The 17,541-nt window shown below is 43.5% G+C and overlaps 1 protein-coding gene across 1 annotated transcript in view; it reads right to left on the bottom strand.

The window, feature by feature from the left end:
* Positions 1-2,858: 2,858 nt before the first annotated feature.
* C19H1orf21 (chromosome 19 C1orf21 homolog) overlaps positions 2,859-17,541 on the bottom strand; it is a 335,853-nt gene continuing 321,170 nt past the window's right edge. The window contains exon 7 of the mRNA XM_074389972.1: positions 2,859-5,469. Within this exon, the coding sequence (XP_074246073.1) occupies positions 5,431-5,469 (39 nt within the window). The 3' untranslated portion in view covers positions 2,859-5,430. The remainder of the gene's footprint in view (positions 5,470-17,541) is intronic.

Raw genomic sequence — 17,541 nt, forward strand, 5'->3', positions numbered from 1 at the left:
AGGGACAAGACAGCTGCCAGGTTAGAACGAAGCGGGATCTTGGAGGACAGATTTCAAAGGAAAACTGGACATGACAGGCCCTTTACACAAGGAGATTCTTTTGGTTCTTTCAAGCTAAGTAAGTAAGGGTGGGGGCAGGTCCTCTCTAGGCAGCACCTTTAACAGTTGCTATGGAGACATGAGTTGTCTTTAGAGGATGTGATTTAAGAAGCAAGAAGAGGAACTCTGGTGAGTTCTTGGCGTGGCGGGGGGGGGGGTCTTCTGACCTTGGAACAAGTTCTCTTAAGTGTCTCTCCAAGTCACTATGTGGCTATCTAAAACATGTAAGCTCTTGAAAGAGATTCACATCTTGTTTTAGTGTTTAAACTGACCTGGAAGATACAGCTCTCCAGTCCAAAGATCAAAAAGAGACATCAAGCCCTAGCCCACAAGAAAGGATTTCAATACAAGTTAGTGGTCCCGGCATTGGCTTTCCTCCATGGCTAGAGCTCCCCCAGACCCCTATGAAGGTTAAGGCTTTTAACCTTAAAAAGATACAAGCTGTGATGAAACATCAAGCCTTGGGAACCCAGGAAAGAAATCACAGTCCTCAAAAGCCTGTTCTGGTTGCATCTGGTATCTAGCTGCAGAAATACCTGGTTCCTTTTTCAGATTCTAGAAGGATTCCAAGGGGAGAGCTGTGTGCCTAAATTCCCAAAGCCTTTTCCCCGGGCACTGAAGTCCTCCTGTTAGCCAGTGGCCTCTCCTGGTGTGTGTGCAGCTCAGATGGGGGAGGCCAAATAAAACACTCCCCATGAGGAAACCAAGCTGGTGAGGAGCCAGAGAGAGATTCTGGAAGGCAGATGCCCCCAGGGGTGGTTTTCACAGTGTTGCGAAGGACACAGTCAAAAAGAATTTGGAAAATACTTGAATGACATCTTTCAACTTGGGCATTTATATTGGGTAGATGCATCACACACTTCAGATCTTATTATTTAGAACGTGTGGGTATCAGACCCACGTCACAGGATTATCATGAGGATGACACAAAACAATTAGAAAATGCCTAGCACAGTATCTGGCCCAGAGTGAGTATCAAGGACAAATATCAGCTCCTTTTTCCTCGTCTCCCAAGATTAGATTAGATTCCAGACAAGGTACAAGAGTCTCCTGGAAGACACGGCACAGCTTGTGAGTCCTACGGCTTGTCACAGAGGTATTCACCCACAAGCCTCATTTCGTACCCTAGCTTTTTGACCCCTTTCCAGAGACATACAAAAAGGTGACTGCTGAAGTTAAGGATACGACTCTCCCCTCGGAAAAACATGTCCATTCGTTAGCAAAAGGCAACTCATAGACCTCATTCATGGAATCCCAAAAGGTATTGCAGGCACGTGTGTAGTGTGATAGCCAACTGCCTCGTCCAGCTTCTCCCAGGCACACTGGAGTCCAGGCATTCACCCGTGACACGGGGAAGCCAAAGTTCCTGCCTCAAGCCACCTTTTTATTATGCCCTTAAATACATATTCCCTCCCCACCAACCACGCCTTATTATATTGTTGGCTGGGGTTTTGACAAGAAGTCTAATCTCTGAGAGGTAGGAAGACAGAAAGCTCTGAGAATGCCTTCCAGTGGGGAAGTGGGGAAGAGTGATCTTATGTAAAATTATAGTGTGCAATCTAATATCCTTTTTCTTTTAGGGGAGGGCAGGAAGGAGAGAACTTTAGGTACCAATTATTTTGCTTTTCATAAAGAACGTATCAGAGTCCTGAAGTCTAAGATTCCAACTCAGTATTTTCTTGGATTAAGAATTTGAAAATATTTCTTCCTTCAAAACTCAACATGTTTAACCATGTTTCTTTTCTACGACTAGTAGAGATAGAACACTTTTAAATTCTTGCCCAGTGTCAAAGCAGGACTTGTGACCCACCTGTCAACCTGTGTCACAAGCTATGAGGTAAAGTTTGTAAAGAGGTATCATCTCTTTTTTAGCAGGCTTATGGGAGAGTCTTGCTCTAAGAGAAAAACAGGGATGAGTCTGGGAAGAGGATAATGTTATAGCAGGATAAAGTTATAAAAGGGTAACAGAGCAGGATGACATCACAGGGGTCCAAGAAGGCGGCTGCATCATCCTGGGCCTGCTCGTGGGGTCAGGTTGTGGGCGTGGCCACTTCAGATGCCCAGGTGAGCCCTGACACAGAGGTGCTTTCTCGCCTTACAGTGATGGGGATGAGAATGGGGCCAGTGCAAAGACTGAAAAACCGGCTCTCCTCCTGGGCCCAAGCTGAGTCATCCCAGCTGAGGCTCAGATCATGGGGACTGTGGACAGAGAGAGACCCGTCTCCCAGAGGGCTGCTGTGTGCGTGGCTGCTGGAGTTGCTGAGGGCTGACCTAGTTTTTTCATCTCTGGACTTTATATCGTCTTTGTCCCTAAATAGACCACAACACCACTTTGTGCTCTCTGCAAGCCTGGGGCTAGGAAGCATCACTGAGGTAAAGGCCTTTTTTAAGGTTCTCTGCCAGTAACAAACACGTCTTCAATTATGAGAGCGGTACTCCATGATCCTGAATCTCTGCCAACCAAAAGCAAGCTGTGCACACACTGCTGAACTTTTACAACTCTACAACTCAGAGGACGTAAGGCGTGTGCGAGCCAGCTGTAAATCTCCTTGACAGTCCTGCCCCACCCACTGGCCACTAGGCAGCTGGATTTCCAATTTCACCCGCACACGGCCAGCCTATCAACCCTCTCTGCTTCATGCTCTCCGTTCATTCCTGGTCGTTTTTCCACCCCTGAGCACCAGGCCACTTCTCCTCCCTTCCTACTCCCAGCTTCCTGGGCCCGGCCGAGAAAACAACTAGCAGAATACACCAACACATAAACGCTGGATTATTCTTTTCACTGTCACTGAGCCGATCTACTTAATGTTCAGATACACAAAGGGAAAAAGGAGGCAAAATATTTTGCTTTAGATCCTTTCAGAAGGCATCAAGAAAATAAAGTATAAACACCAATCACTTGACAATTGTATCATGAAAACCAACAAATGGGAAACAGACACTGTTGGGTGTTACACAATCAAGCATTTCACGGGGACCTACTCAGCTACCCCATTTCTTGGATCTATTTCTGGATGTATCAAATGTGTCTGGAGATGAAATCACTTTTGCACATCAAAGATGTATCCAGTGTTAAACACCAGAGCCAGAACCTGGGTGAAAAGCTGCTGGTTCAGGTCAACACGATTTCCGGTTTTATTAAAACACTCAAAAGTCAGGTTCCCAAGAAACGCTTGGATCTATGCACGTGTATAACATGTCGAAAGGGTTCAACGAGACCATGAGAAAAATGCCATGAGCATGTTTCATGTGCGGGTAGAGGGTGGTGGTTTTTCTGGGAAGACACTGATCAAATGGAAGGCGTTTAGCATGTGCTTCATTCTTGCTTAATAAGAACAAGAAATCCCGGAAAAGGTCATCCACAGAACAGGGAACAAAGTCCCCAGTGAACAAGTTTGAGGTGGGGCATAGCAGTTCGTTTACAGTTGTGGAAAACTATTTTAGTCACTTGGGCAAAAACCACATGAGGGGAGGGAACCTGAAACCCTAGACTACTTGACTCTCCCCGCACTTTTCCTGCTAGAAGCCGAATAAAAAGCCTAAAATTTTGGCTGCATCTCTATTTATGTAACAGCCACAGCTGCTCCCCAAAATAGCTGCTGTTGGCCAAACGAATTAAGGGATTTTGTTGCTAATATGTGAATCTATTGTCCGTAGCACTCGGCTCCAAGTTTCCTTCCCTTCCCTTGGGCCACCCCAGGTCTAAAAGGAGATAGGAAATCTCACTCCTCACACATCGATGGTGCCATCAGTTGTGTGGATAGATTTTAAAGTCCAGGCAAGAGCAAACTGACACAGAACAGCTTAACTCTCCACCTTCTGTGGGTGGCAGTGTGGCTAATATCGAGGCCCTTCAAAATCACAACCCCAAAAGAGAAACATACAGGCTCCTGTGTTTGTGCGGGCCAAACCCAAATCCGGACTTCTGGCGTGGCATTTAATAGGATGCCCTCCCCTGAAAGTAACAAAGAGAACCCTCGTCAAAGCTATCAAACACATTAAAAAAATACAAAAGTTATTTTCTCCTTTTGACTGCTATTTACTTGTGACAATAATTTGTTAAAAATATCACTTCTGTCTTTGAGAAGAGATCATTCTCTTCATATAGTATGGAAAAATAAACTCTGCTGAACACTCAGTCAACACTACCCACCACGGCCGGGGGCTTTTGGCTTTCACATCTCCAAATATCATCATCTGCATAAAAGTGTTAGGTTTTTGAGTAGGCAAACACTTTTCCTGTATCTAGTGTGCCGGAAGTAAGAGAAAAAGGAAGTGGCAAGGCTCATTTGCATTTTGAAGGGAGAGAGTTACGAAATAGGATGGTTTATTTGCTAACAAAATGAAAGGTAACAAGGTGGTTTCAGGCCCTCCTAAACTAAAAAGTCATAGGATCTCCCCTCACCTCTTCAGACCCCTCACATCCTTGCTAATGCTCGGTAGGTTATCGATGGAAGGGTAGGGAGCCCTTTAGGCTAATTATCAGTGTCAATGCAAAGGAGGGCTCAACTTCTACACCCAGGATCATCTTAAAACACTGAGCTGGATGAATGGGAGAAGACAAGGATCCATAAAAACAGTAAAATGTTTATTTTCTTAGAAAAAAAAGTGAGGAAGAGGGATTCAAAATGATTGTGATCACACTTCCATCTGCATCTGAGCAAAGCCAATGCTGCAAGCTTAATCCTTGACTAAGATACCTATTAAACAACCTGCCACTCACTCCTACATCACTTCCAGGAGTCACATCACACCATGCTTCTAATTGATAATAGCTTCTCCACTTCCTCTGAGCAGAGGAACAAGGCTTGCCATAGCAACCATCCCAACTCCAAAGCTCAACACTGCCAGCAAGAAGCAAGGCTCAGTCCATCTCTAGACTGCGCGCGAGAGATGGGGAGGAAGGAGAGAGGGCAGGAGATGCTTGTCTTAGAAGCAGAACCAGTTTAGAATAGAAGTTTGATATCTGAGTTCACCACTACCTCATCTTATAGAAAATAGGTTGGAGAGCATCTGTAAAACCAACAGTATCTTTAAGGTGAAATTGCAGAATTTTGCTGCATACCTGGACACAAGAGAAGTGAAAAGTTGCAACAAGTTTTAACTAGCAGCAACAAAGAAAGTTCAATAACAGTTTGTTTGTTTGTTTTTACCAATATTCCTTTGCGAGTTCATTAAGAAACACTGTAATTTAATGGGGCGTACGATATGGAACGATCTTCTTTTGCTATAGTGCTGTTCGCTGAATAGAACCGACCTTTGCAAAGATTTCAACTGGGGTGTAACCTATTTACACAGTAGTAGCTCCTGGTTTGAGTGGTAAAATTGGTGCTATGTGATATCCTCTTCTTCCGAACAGTAATCCCGACCCTTGGAAGGAAAAAGAAAAAAGAGCATGTGAATGAGAAATTCAAAGCACAGCCTGAAATAGTTACTTACAATCAATTTTCTCTCAGTATATGTCTCCTTGCAATAGAATCCAGGCTTTGCCAGTGATAGCTGGCACAGGGTAGCTACGTCATAAATACAAGTTAACCAGTTTAATAAGCTACCGATACCTCAAGGCATGAGAGTTCTACCAAGCCCCAAATAAGCCCTTACTTTATGTTGGTAAGAATTTATATTATAATAGGCATATTCAAGAGTCAGCTTTTCACTAAGAAATTACCAAATGGCCAATGCATTCAGATCAGTTTCTCATCAGGAAGAATGAACAAGCCACATTCTACAGCTACATCCCCGGGCCTGAAACTCAACTTTCTACAGAGGTAGAGTGTACAATCCAGAGATGCCCGACTTTAATTTGCTCTAAAATGAATTACAAAAAAACAACAAACCAGAATCCTTTAAAGATACGTAACAGGTCTAGGCTTGGTATGTGTCGGATGCCCAAGAAAGGCAAAGATGCTTCCGATTCATTTGCTAACAAAACAGATGATCTGAAACTCTAAGGACTACGTACAACGGTTACCTGTGAACATATTTTATCCTCTCTCCTCGGGTCATAAACTCGGTGAAGGCATGATTGGGCCTGGCCTTTGACAACCCACGTTGTTAAAGCTGGCTTGTGTTGGCCAAAACACTTGACTCTCTGGGTCTGTAACCCGTCACAGACGGTAAACGACAGAAGTGCCTGCCCTGCCTGTGTCCTGATGTCATAGATAAGGGTTTTGTAAAAAGTCAGGTATTATTATTTGTATTCTTCAACTTTTTCTTTTAAAACACACACTACATGTTTAACTTTTTTTGGGGGGGCGGGAGATGAATGTTCTTTTAAAAGCAGAATTTCCTAAGTAACTGAAACTTATTTCTAAACGTACCAATACGTAAAAATAATAATTCTGCATGTAACTATTTCTTAAATGCATTACACTTTTTTGGGTCCCATTATCTGTATGACAGAAATATTTTACATTTTCCTAATATTTAAGCATTATCAAAATGGACGATTTTGTGCCATGTTGCTGGGCACTAATCTTGGCTCTGTGACTTCCCAGCTCTGGGATCCTAATAAAATTACCTCCCTGCATCTCAGTTTCTTCATCTGTAAAATGAAGAGAACAGCAGTACCTACTTCACAGAATTGCTGAAGATTAAACGAGTTAATAGTAATAAAGCGTTGAAATCATTTCTGGCACGTACACATGATGTCTACGTGCACATGCCTCTGTGTATCTGGAAAACTAAAAAATGCTGCCTGCCGGGCACAGCGGCTCATGCCTGTAATTTCAGCACTTTGGGAGGCCAAGGTGGGTGGATCACCTGAGGTCAGGAATTTGAGGCCACCCTGGCAAACATGGTGAAACCCTGTCTCTACTAAAAATACAAAAGCAAGCTGGGCACGGTGGTGGGCACCTGTAGTCCCAGTTATTTGGGAGGCCGAGGCAGGAGAATGGCCTGAACACGGGAGGCAGAGACGGCAGCGAGTTGAGATCACGACACTTCACTCCAGCCTGGGCGACCCTGCCATGCAAGGAAGTCTTCAGGCCTGTGGAAGCCGCAGGAACCGCTCACTCCCATGCCAGCTGGCCCCGGATTGCTGCTCCCTTAGGATGGGATTCACCCCTTAGGATGTTTTGGTTTTCCCCACCCGCAGACTGCTAACTCCCGCCCCTGCTGCTTGCAAAGTGTCTGGGTCTAGTAGTATCTCCAGGCTTGTTCTACTTGCTGCATAAAACCTCTCCTGAGCAGAGAACCTGAGGAAGCAGCCTTCCTGAGAACAGGAGTGTGTACTTGGCAGTCATCCCAGGGGCAGCCTCTCTGGTGATACTGTCCAAGCAGATACCATCCCCCGACTTACCCCAGACCACTCAGGAGACATGCTCTGAGTCACATACTGGACAGCTCGAAAGAACTTCAAGGTCCCTGGCCACTGGGGTTTTAGTCTTTAATATGGGGAACAAGACACATACAAATGTGTCCACACAATGCCATACATGTCAAATGATGCTCTCCACAGACCCCCAACTCATGAGGCTCAGGGAGGAAGCTTATAAATGGACCTGAGTACTCAGCTGGAGAGGAAAGGCAGGGCTCATGGAGTGTTCCTGAAGGTTTTATTAGGAAAGGAAAGTGAACATCTCCAGTAGATATATGTACATATACACTGTTGTTTGACATCGTGCACATTACTGGGCTTTGGTTTCCTGGGGATAATCATGGTCTCCATCCCATAGCGTTATGGTCAGGATTAAATGGAAAAAATATCGTGTCTGGCAAAGTAGTCAATAAATGTTAGTTGCTGCTACTATTATTGTAATTGTTATTATTATAAACCCTGTGTTAAGTCCCCTGACAGGGGAATAGGGACCTCCTTCTTTATTGGCTGTCAAGTGAGTAAGGACTGTGACCATAAGCTGTCATCTGATAGGTGTCAGGGAACTCTTCCTCCCACCTCAGCCTTGTACCCCAGACAGGCCAGTAATCCATGTACACGAGTAAAACTTCCATGGTAGAAACCAAAGTCCTTTTACTACCTATAACTAAAAGAGGCCTCGAAACAAAGCGAGGTCTCAGCCAGCCAATGTGGGGTTTAGAGGGTGCCTCATCCACGAGGAAGAACTTGAAAGGAACGGCAGACAGATACACACACACGCACACGTGCATACACACACGTGCGTGCACACACACACATATACACACATGCATACATGAAAAATGGCGTTCTCATTGTCTTCAACTCAGTAAGTGAGTTTCTGGGTTATGCAGCAGCAGTAAAGGCTCTCCCACTCCACCTTTTGAGGGACAGATACAATATCAACCCTTTCTGTAAATACAAGACTCTGCAGCTTTCATTTCCCAAACATCAGCTACTCTGAAATTATTATCATTACTATACAAAGGAGGAAGAAAACAGCATTAGCTGCTTTGCGTATATTATTTCACTTACTATTCGTATCAGTCCTGCAAGGGTTAAAAGGGGTAAGAGTGAAGCCCTGATATTTGTGGAAACGCTCAGAGAAGTGCAAGCCCACTGGGCTGGTCCTTGCCTTTGTTAAAACTGTAGTGACTTGATAACTAAATTCAAATTCAATTCAGCTTCATTTTTGTTATCACCTGTTTCAGCAGCACTGAGAAGCAACTGCTTTGGTAACAAACTTTGAAATCAAAACACACTGAAAGTAAGATATGGGCATAAGCCATACGGCCATCCAGTGCCGTTCTAAGAAAAGAGACCTGAGGATGGTGATTACCTCGTGTAAATGACAGTAGGGAAGGGCGAGGATGAAGGGTTGGTTAAGAAGGAATAAATTCTAGTGCTCAACAGTACAGTAGGCTGACTAGAGTTAATAGTAATATATTGTATATTTCAAAGTAGTGAGAAGATCTGAAATGGTTCCAGCACAAATAAGTAAGTCTTTGATGTGATGCATACACTAACTACCCTGATTTAACCATTACACATGGTATGCAAGTGTCAAAACATCACAGGTACCCTATAAATATGTACGATTACTATATGACATTTTAAAAATAAATAAGCAAATAAAAATAAAGGGGATTTGAGAGAATTGTCATTGGAGGGGCCCCATCTCAGCATCACAGGGGACCCCATCTGCACACTGGCCCTACTGGGAAGGACAGGGAGCCTGCTTCTGTAACATGAATTCATGTCTCATTTGATTTTTAAAGCACTGTGCTACAAAGAGATCCTTAAGACCTTCAGCTGTCAGAAGGCAGGGAGGGGGAGCTGAGGGGATACACAGCAGTTCTTTGCTGAAGTATGCCCTTCCCCCTTAAAGGAACCCCAAATGGAAGTCTTTGTCAGGATGCTTTACTCAATTAGAGCTGCAGAGTCTCAGTCACAATCCCACCCTTGTGCAAAGGACACACTGAAAGCTGCAGAGAGCAAGATCCCCAGGAGACCCTCGCAAGCTGGAAGAACAGAAACTCCTACTGAGGCTGACAAAGAAGGGTTGTTTGAAAGAACCATGAGTGCCTTTGGGTGCAGACTCAAAAAACCCCAAGGAACCTTTGCCCACCAAAATTTTTCCAACCACACCCCACTCTGTATAGAGGCTTCCATGTCTTCTTCAGTTATCGGTATTATTATCCCCCTGGAAGGGTAGGTTGATGTCAATGCGGAACACACATTTCTAAGGTTCTAGGACAAGGAGTTTTTGTTTGTTGAAGGGTCTATGATGCAAATTAGAGATATTGAAGAGTAGCAAAGGAAAGGATATTATCCTAATTTTAAATCCTGCTAGTTTAAAGAGTGACAGCTCAAAGAGTGACTTTAAGAAACTGTTCCTCCAACGTGCCTGAAGTGCTTTTCCTCCACAGGTTTAAAACAGACAAATAGTCTAAGCCAGAGGTCCCCAATCCCTAAGCCATGGGCCACTACTGGTCCATGGCCCGTTAGGAACCAGGCCACACAGCAGGAGGTGAGCAGCAGGGGAGTGAGTGAAGCTGAGCTCTGCCTCCTGTCAGATCAGCGGCAGCATCAGATTCTCATAGAAACGTGAACCCTACCGTGAACCGGGCACTCATGGGATCTGGGCTGCACGCTCCTCATGAGAATCTAATGCCTGATCATCTGTCACGGTCTCCCATCACCCCAGATGGGACCCTCTAGTTGCAGGAAAACAAGCTCAAGGCTCCAGCTGATTCTATGTTGCGGTGAAAATGTAATAATAATAGTGCACAATAAATGTAATGTGCTTGAATCATCCCGAAACCACTCCCACCCCGCCCCACCCAACTCCCCATCCATGGAAAAACTCTCTTCCACAAACCAGTCTCTGGTGCCAAAAAGCGTGGGGATTGCTGGTCTAGGCCTTGTCATTCAGTGTCAGGTATGATTTTATCATAGACGTTTTTAGGACGTTTCTGTAGACATGTCTGCATTCAGTCCGAAATACACACCCCTCAGACATGTAACTATCAGCTGTGAACTGAGTATTCTCCCACTGGAATAGACTAGATGAAAGTGACTGAGAGGAAGTGTTAAATCTGTTTCCCCATCTGTAAAATGGGGACAGTAAGACCTAACTTGCAGAATTGTGGGAATTAAAACGTAATACATATATGTAGCAAAGCTAGGTACATGGTGGTGCTTAATAAATTACAGCTCTTCTGATGATATTGAAAAATGAGACCAACTGATCCAACAGTAAATAAAACTGTCTAGGTGAGAAATGGGACCCACATCTGGATCAGTCAATTAACATTTAGATCCTCAAACAAGCCACGTACCAGAGGACCTTCGCACTTCTCACTGTGTCCTGGCTGGCTTCCCCTGCTCCCATCTCTTTGATTTTATTTTATGAGACAGAGTCTTGCGCTGTCACCCAGGCTGGAGTACAGTGGCATGATCTCAGCTCCCCACAATCTCCATCCTGGGTTCAAGCAATTTTCCTGCCTCAGCTTCCCAAGCAGCAGGGATTACAGGTGCTTATCACCACGCCTGCTAATTTTTGTATTTTTAGTAGAGACGGGGTTTTGCCATGTTGGGCAGGCTGGTCTTGGACTCCTGGCCTCAAGTGATGCGCCTGCCTCAGTCTCCCAAAGTGCTGGGATTTTAGGTGTGAGCCACCAGGCCCGGCCTCCCAGCTCACTTTCTAGAGCTCTGCTTGACTGCTATTTCATTGTCTTCCCTCAACACCCTGTATAAAATAGCACTGCTTACCTTGCTTCATTTTTATTTATATGACTTATCGTTGTCTGAAATTATTAACACATTAATTCATCTGTTTACTGACCATCTTTTCCCTTGAACAGAAGCTCCAACTGGGTAGAAACTTACTCTGCTGTATCCCCAAGATTTAGAGTAGTGCCGTCAACACACGAGATGCAGCAAAAAAAATTGTTGAATAAAAGAATGGATAAAAAGTACTTAAATAATTCTAAAGTTTTGGAGTTGGGATGGGACTTGGAGATTTTCCTATCTGACCTCCCAGCTAATGTACTTACCACATTTTGGACAGAGCCTTCTCTCTCCTGCTGGGGCATATCAGATACTTTTCCAAGCAGACCACAAAACTGTTAAAACAGCAGACCCAAATCCTCAGCTCCGTAACTCCCAGAGAACAGCTTAGTCTTGGCCTTTGGAACCCAGGTTGTCTTTCCAGACCAACAGCACTCCTGGGTCCACCTCCTATGAATGGAACCTACCATCAAGGTCTCCCTGACGAGTGTATCAGTTTCCCACATCCAGGGCTCCCTCTCATGTCAGTTTCCCACATCCAGTGCTCCCTCTCATGTCAGTTTCCCATATCCAGGGCTCCCTGTCGTGTGTGTGTTTCTCCACACTCTGTTTAAAATGAACCCATCAAAAAGTCACTAGCAGAACAAGATATCCCAGAAATACACCTTAAAATATGTCAGAATTAAATATCTGACAAAGGGGATCACCAGAGACAACAGATTCCAAGAGAATGTGTTAAATCTTACTAAAAATAATAGAACAGAACAGAAAACTAAACCTTTGTCAAAGCTCTGGAGGGGGAGACAACTCTGTACGCCTTGAAGGAATAGAAAAAAAGTGCAAAGTAAAATACAGATATTAACACATTTGAATATGCAAAAACAAACATTTGCATGTTAAGAAGAAAAATAAAGTAAAATACAAAAACAAACCTCACAGTGGAAAAAATACCTGCAGCATACAACACATGAATGATGTAAGCTATAGGAGAAGCTCAAACACATCAAAATAGGAATAGTCTTAAGAGAGGCCTAATGAGAGTGAAAGTGTACAAGTCAAATATCATTTAAAACAAAACCAGAAAACACACAAATCAAAAGATGTTTCAGTAATCAAAAAATACAACATTAAAACCACTAGAAATTTAACAATAGCAATACCCACAACTCTCGTATATTGTTGGCAGTATGTAAAATTGCATGGCTGCTTTGAAAAGCAATTTGGCAAAAGAAACAGTCAGTAGAGTGAATCGGCAACCAACAGAATGGGAAAAAAATTTTGCAGTCTACCCATCTGACAAGGGGCTGATATCCAGAATTTACAAAGAACTAAAACAGATCTACAAGAAAAAAACAAACAAGCCCATTCAAAAATGGGCGAAGGATATGAACAGATACTTTACAAAAGAAGACATACAGGAGGCCAACAAACATAAGAAAAAGTGCTCATCATCACTGGTCATTAGAGAAATGCAAATCAAAACCACATTGAGATACCATCTCACACCAGTTAGAATGGCCATCATTAAAAAATCTGGAAACAACAGATGCTAGAGAGGATGTGAAGAAATAGGAACACTTTTACACTGTTGGTGGGAATGTAAATTAATTCAACCATTGTGGAAGACAGTGTGGAGATTCCTCAAGGACCTAAAAATAGAAACCCCATTTGACCCAGCAATCCCATTACTGGGTATATATCCAAAGGATTATAAATCATTCTACTACAAGGACACGTGCACACGAATGTTCACTGCAGCACTGTTTACAATAGCAAAGACCTGGAACCAACCCAAATGCCCAACGATGATAGACTGGATAGGGAAAATGTGGTACATATACACCATGGAATATTACACAGCCATCAAAAACGATGAGTTCACGTCCTTTGTAGGGACACGGATGAACCTGGAAACCATCATTCTCAGCAAACTGACACAAGAGCAGAAAATCAAACAGCGCATATTCTCACTCACAGGCGGGTGTGGAACAATGAGAACACATGGACACAGGGAGGGGAGCACTACACACTGGGGTCCATTGGGGGGAAATGGGGGAGGGACAGGGGTGTGGGGTGGTGGGAAGAGATAGCATGGGGAGAAATGACAGATACAGGTGAGGGGACGGAAGGCAGAAAACCACATTGCCATGTGTGCACCTATGCAACAATCTTGCATGTTCTTCACATGTACCCCAAAACCTAAAATGCAATTAAAAAAATATATATATATATAAAAGAAAAAATAAGCCTAAAAAAATAAAAATTAAAAAAAATAATAAAAATAAAAAAGAAAAGCAATTTGGCAATATTGAGTCATAAGAAGATTAATATCTTTTTTTATAACAATCATAGAAATCAGAATCAAAGATAAACCCCAAAACTCCACCTCCCCAAAACACACACACTGATTGGGTTCCTCAGTTCCTGGGAGTGGAGGTAGGAATGAGGATTTATTGTAAACAGGCAGGAGAGATCTTACTGAGGTGATGGGAATCTTCTCATACTGGAGTGTGGTGATGGTTGTACAATTCAGTAAATTACTAAAATTGATCTGTGCTGAAAAATGAGTAAGTTTTCTGGTGTGTAAATCATACCTCCATAAAGTTGTTAAAGATATATGTACAAATATATTTGCACTGCAGCATTTTTATTAGGCGTATGAAAAACATCTAATATCCCAAGGAGACAATGGTTACTAAGGTATGGTTCATGCACTACTACCAAAAATAAAAAATAAAAAAACAAATAAAAACCCAAGAGACCAAGCACCCACTGTGTGCAGCAGGCAGGTCCTCCTTGTACACCACGGTGTTTTCACATCTGCTGCTCTCTTTCCTCACACCCTCTCCCCAGCTTTCTCTTCTTGGCTACTTAGTCTTTAGGATCTGGCTCCAACCTCATATCCTCTGGTAAAATTCCCTGTAGCTGCTCTAGAGAGAATCAGTCTCTTCCCTTCTCAGTGGTCCTTCCATGGCACCACCATGTTGTACAGAATTTTAGGCAAAATGTTTGCCTCCCGTATTGAGGGGGAAAACATGTTTCTTGTCCATCTTTGTCTTTCGGGTACCTACTGGAGTCCTTGTGGGCACACTTCAAAGGGTTATGAACACTCTGGCTTTGGAGGGAAGCAGTGCTGTGCTGTGGGGGTGGCAGGTAGAGGCTGTTAAATGATGTGACACAGAAAGTGTCCTGGTATTTTAGTAAGGGAAGAAACCCGTCAATGTTTTGCACATCATGATGGAAGATGCGGCCTTTTTAAACAACACAACTGATAATAAGTTTTGAGCAAAACTATGCACACAGAACAGGGCATAGGCCCTGCTAAAAGAACTGCCTGTAACTTAGGAGAGGGGCAACAGGACTGCAAAGAGAGGAAACCAAAGTTGATACTAGAATCCCCTTGTCCATTATTCATTATTTGTATTTATTTAAGTACAGTTGTCCTCTCTTATCCATGGGTTAGGGGAGTACTGAACCCTACATATACTGTATTTTTCCTAAACATACAGACCTATATAAATTAGACTCATGCCTGTAATCCCAGCACTTTGGGAGGCCAACGTGGGCTGATCACTTGAAGTCAGGAGTTTGAGACCAGCCTGACCAACATGGTGAAACCCAGTCTCTACTAAAAATACAAAAATTAGTTGGGCGTGGTGGCGTGTGACTGTAATCTTAGCTACTCGGGAGGCTGAGACAGGAGAATTGCTTCAACATGGGAGGTGGAGGTTGCAGTGAGCCGAGATCGCACCACTGCACTCCAGCTTGGGCGACAGAGTGAGACTCTGTCTCAGAAAAAGAAAAAATAAAGAAAAATTAGGCACAGCAAGAGTAACAACAATAACAACTACTAATAAAATAGAACAATTATAATAATATACTGTAATAAAAGTTATGTGAATGTGTTTTCTCTCTCAAAATACCTTATTGTACTATACTCACCCTTCTTACTGTCTCTAGGTAACTGAAACGGTAGATAAGGAGGTCCACTAATACTCACATAAACCGTATGTGGCATCACCTCCAGTTATTGCCATAATGTTCAACCAGCCATCCTTTTTGGGGGTTCGGGGGGATGGAGTCTGGCTCTGTTGCCCAGGCTGGAGTACAGTGGCACAAATCTTGGCTCACTGCAACCTTTGCCTCCTGAGTAGCATGCACCACCACACCTGGGTAATTTTCATATTCTTTGCACAGACAAAGTTTCACCACGTTGGCCAGGCTGGTCTTGAACTAATCCGCCTACCTTGGCCTCCCAAAGTGCTGGGATTACAGGCGTGAGCCACTGCACCCAGCCTCAGCCAGGCATCTTAAACTCTGTCTCTTGCTTTCATCACAAAGTTCTGAGTTAAAGAACCTCACGGGTAGGGCAATGGAGTCAGCAAAAAAGTCCGGTCAAGACTCTTGGGTTTGTAGATAGCAAACATGAAGTTCTGTAATAAAGGCTGTTCACAGAAGTTCATTTTAATGAGGCTTCTTTCTGTCTGGAAGTGTAAACTGTTATACCTGTCATAAAGCAGGCTCTTGTTGCTTGATGACTAGTTGAACGATCACCTGAAGAATTTTTCTTCCTCTCCTTTACTTGTCTAGACGATGCGATGATGCTGGGAATCTCTGTTAGTTGCTGGACTGTGCATTATCACTAAACTACATTTCTAATAACATAGTCACTGAGATAATGTCCTAGTATTGAATCATTTCCTCATTCAGTAAGGCTTTTAAAAATTTTATTTCAATAGGCTTTGGGGTATGAGTGGTCTTTGGTTACATGATAAATTACACAGGGGTGAATTCTGAGATTTTAGTGTACCCATCACCCAAGCAGTGTAGACTGTACAAATATGAAGTTTTTTACCTCACGCCCTCCTCCCATCCTCCCTGTTCTGGGTCTCCCAAGTGTATTATATCCTGAGTCTCAGTTTCTTGACTGATCCTTTCTTGACAGCGTTGACCCTGCTTTCTGGGTAGCAAAGAGCATCTTGATTAACGACGCACAATTGCCCCATCTGCATTCTGGTGCGTAGATTTTATAGGCATTTCCCTCCTCTGTCCACCTAAAACCCTTTTTCCCAGAACGCTTTCCTCCATGTTTCACCCCCATAAGCATCTGTATGTTTCAGCTCTGCCGTTGAACTAGGACTGCAGGAGCAGAAAAGCACGCACTACAGCTTGAGCATCTGTGAACGACTAGCTAGAACCCAGAATACACAGGAGGAGGAGGCTGAAAAAGTGGAAGGAAGGCTACCCCCCCCCCCACCCCGCCGAGGCTGCCAGGCTTGAACCTCCTCCTGCAGGGCTACAGGGCCCTCCTCCCCCTTCTCAGGGCTGGGTGTGTCAGAGCCTCTTTAATCACAGAGCACTTTTCAGCAGCATTTTCATTTACAGTCAAACAACAAGTTATAAGCACAGTTTTAAATGCCAAAGACATGCTGAAGAAAAGCAAAAAATAATTAGCTGTGCTGTTAAAGTCTCCTCCCCTGGCTTACTTCATTAGAAAAATCAATTGAGGCATTAATGGCTGGCTCCGTGTCTAATGAGCTTTATTCTAATTAGACTCACACGCTATTATTTCAGCTGGAAAAAGGTCTCATTTGTAATGAGCAGTGGAGAGGGACAGCCACTGACTGTTTCTTTGACCATATACAGGAACGATCACCGTGATAACAGCAGCAGTGACAACAATTCCAGGATATTGGGCTTTTCATTTCCAAGAGAGAATAAGTATTAACTAAACAGCTTTGAAACCCCCATGAAGTGTTTATTATACCTGAATCCCCATTTCACCAACAGTAAGGAGGATATTTTGGAAGCTTTAAGGCACATACTTCTCGGTCTTTATCTGAGGCTGGCACTTGGATGACTTCAACAACGTTCTTTCCCCACAAGAAGGCGAGCAGGAGTGCGGATAAAGACACGTTCTCTTGGCCATATTGAACACATGTCCAAGAGCAGGCCTGGGCAAACTTCCTCTGGGAAGGGCCACAGTAAATATTTTAGGCTTTGCCTTCCATATGGTCTCATTGCAATTCAACTGTGCCATCGTAAACTTGAAAGCAGCCATAGATAAAAGTAGATGAATGGGTATGGCTGAGTCCCAATAAAACTTTATTTATGGACACTGAAATTTGAATTTCATGCAGTTTTTCACATGCCACAAAATAGTCTTCTTCTTTTGTCTTCTCCCAACCATTTAAACGTGTAAAAACCATTCTTGTCTCACAGGCTGGATGTGGCCTATGGGCCATATTTTGCCTGCCCTGCGCCAGAGAACAGAATTACCACCAGTAGCATCAGAG

The sequence above is a fragment of the Saimiri boliviensis genome, chromosome 19 (assembly GCF_048565385.1).
Source record: "Saimiri boliviensis isolate mSaiBol1 chromosome 19, mSaiBol1.pri, whole genome shotgun sequence".
NCBI classification, from domain to species: Eukaryota; Metazoa; Chordata; class Mammalia; order Primates; family Cebidae; genus Saimiri; species Saimiri boliviensis.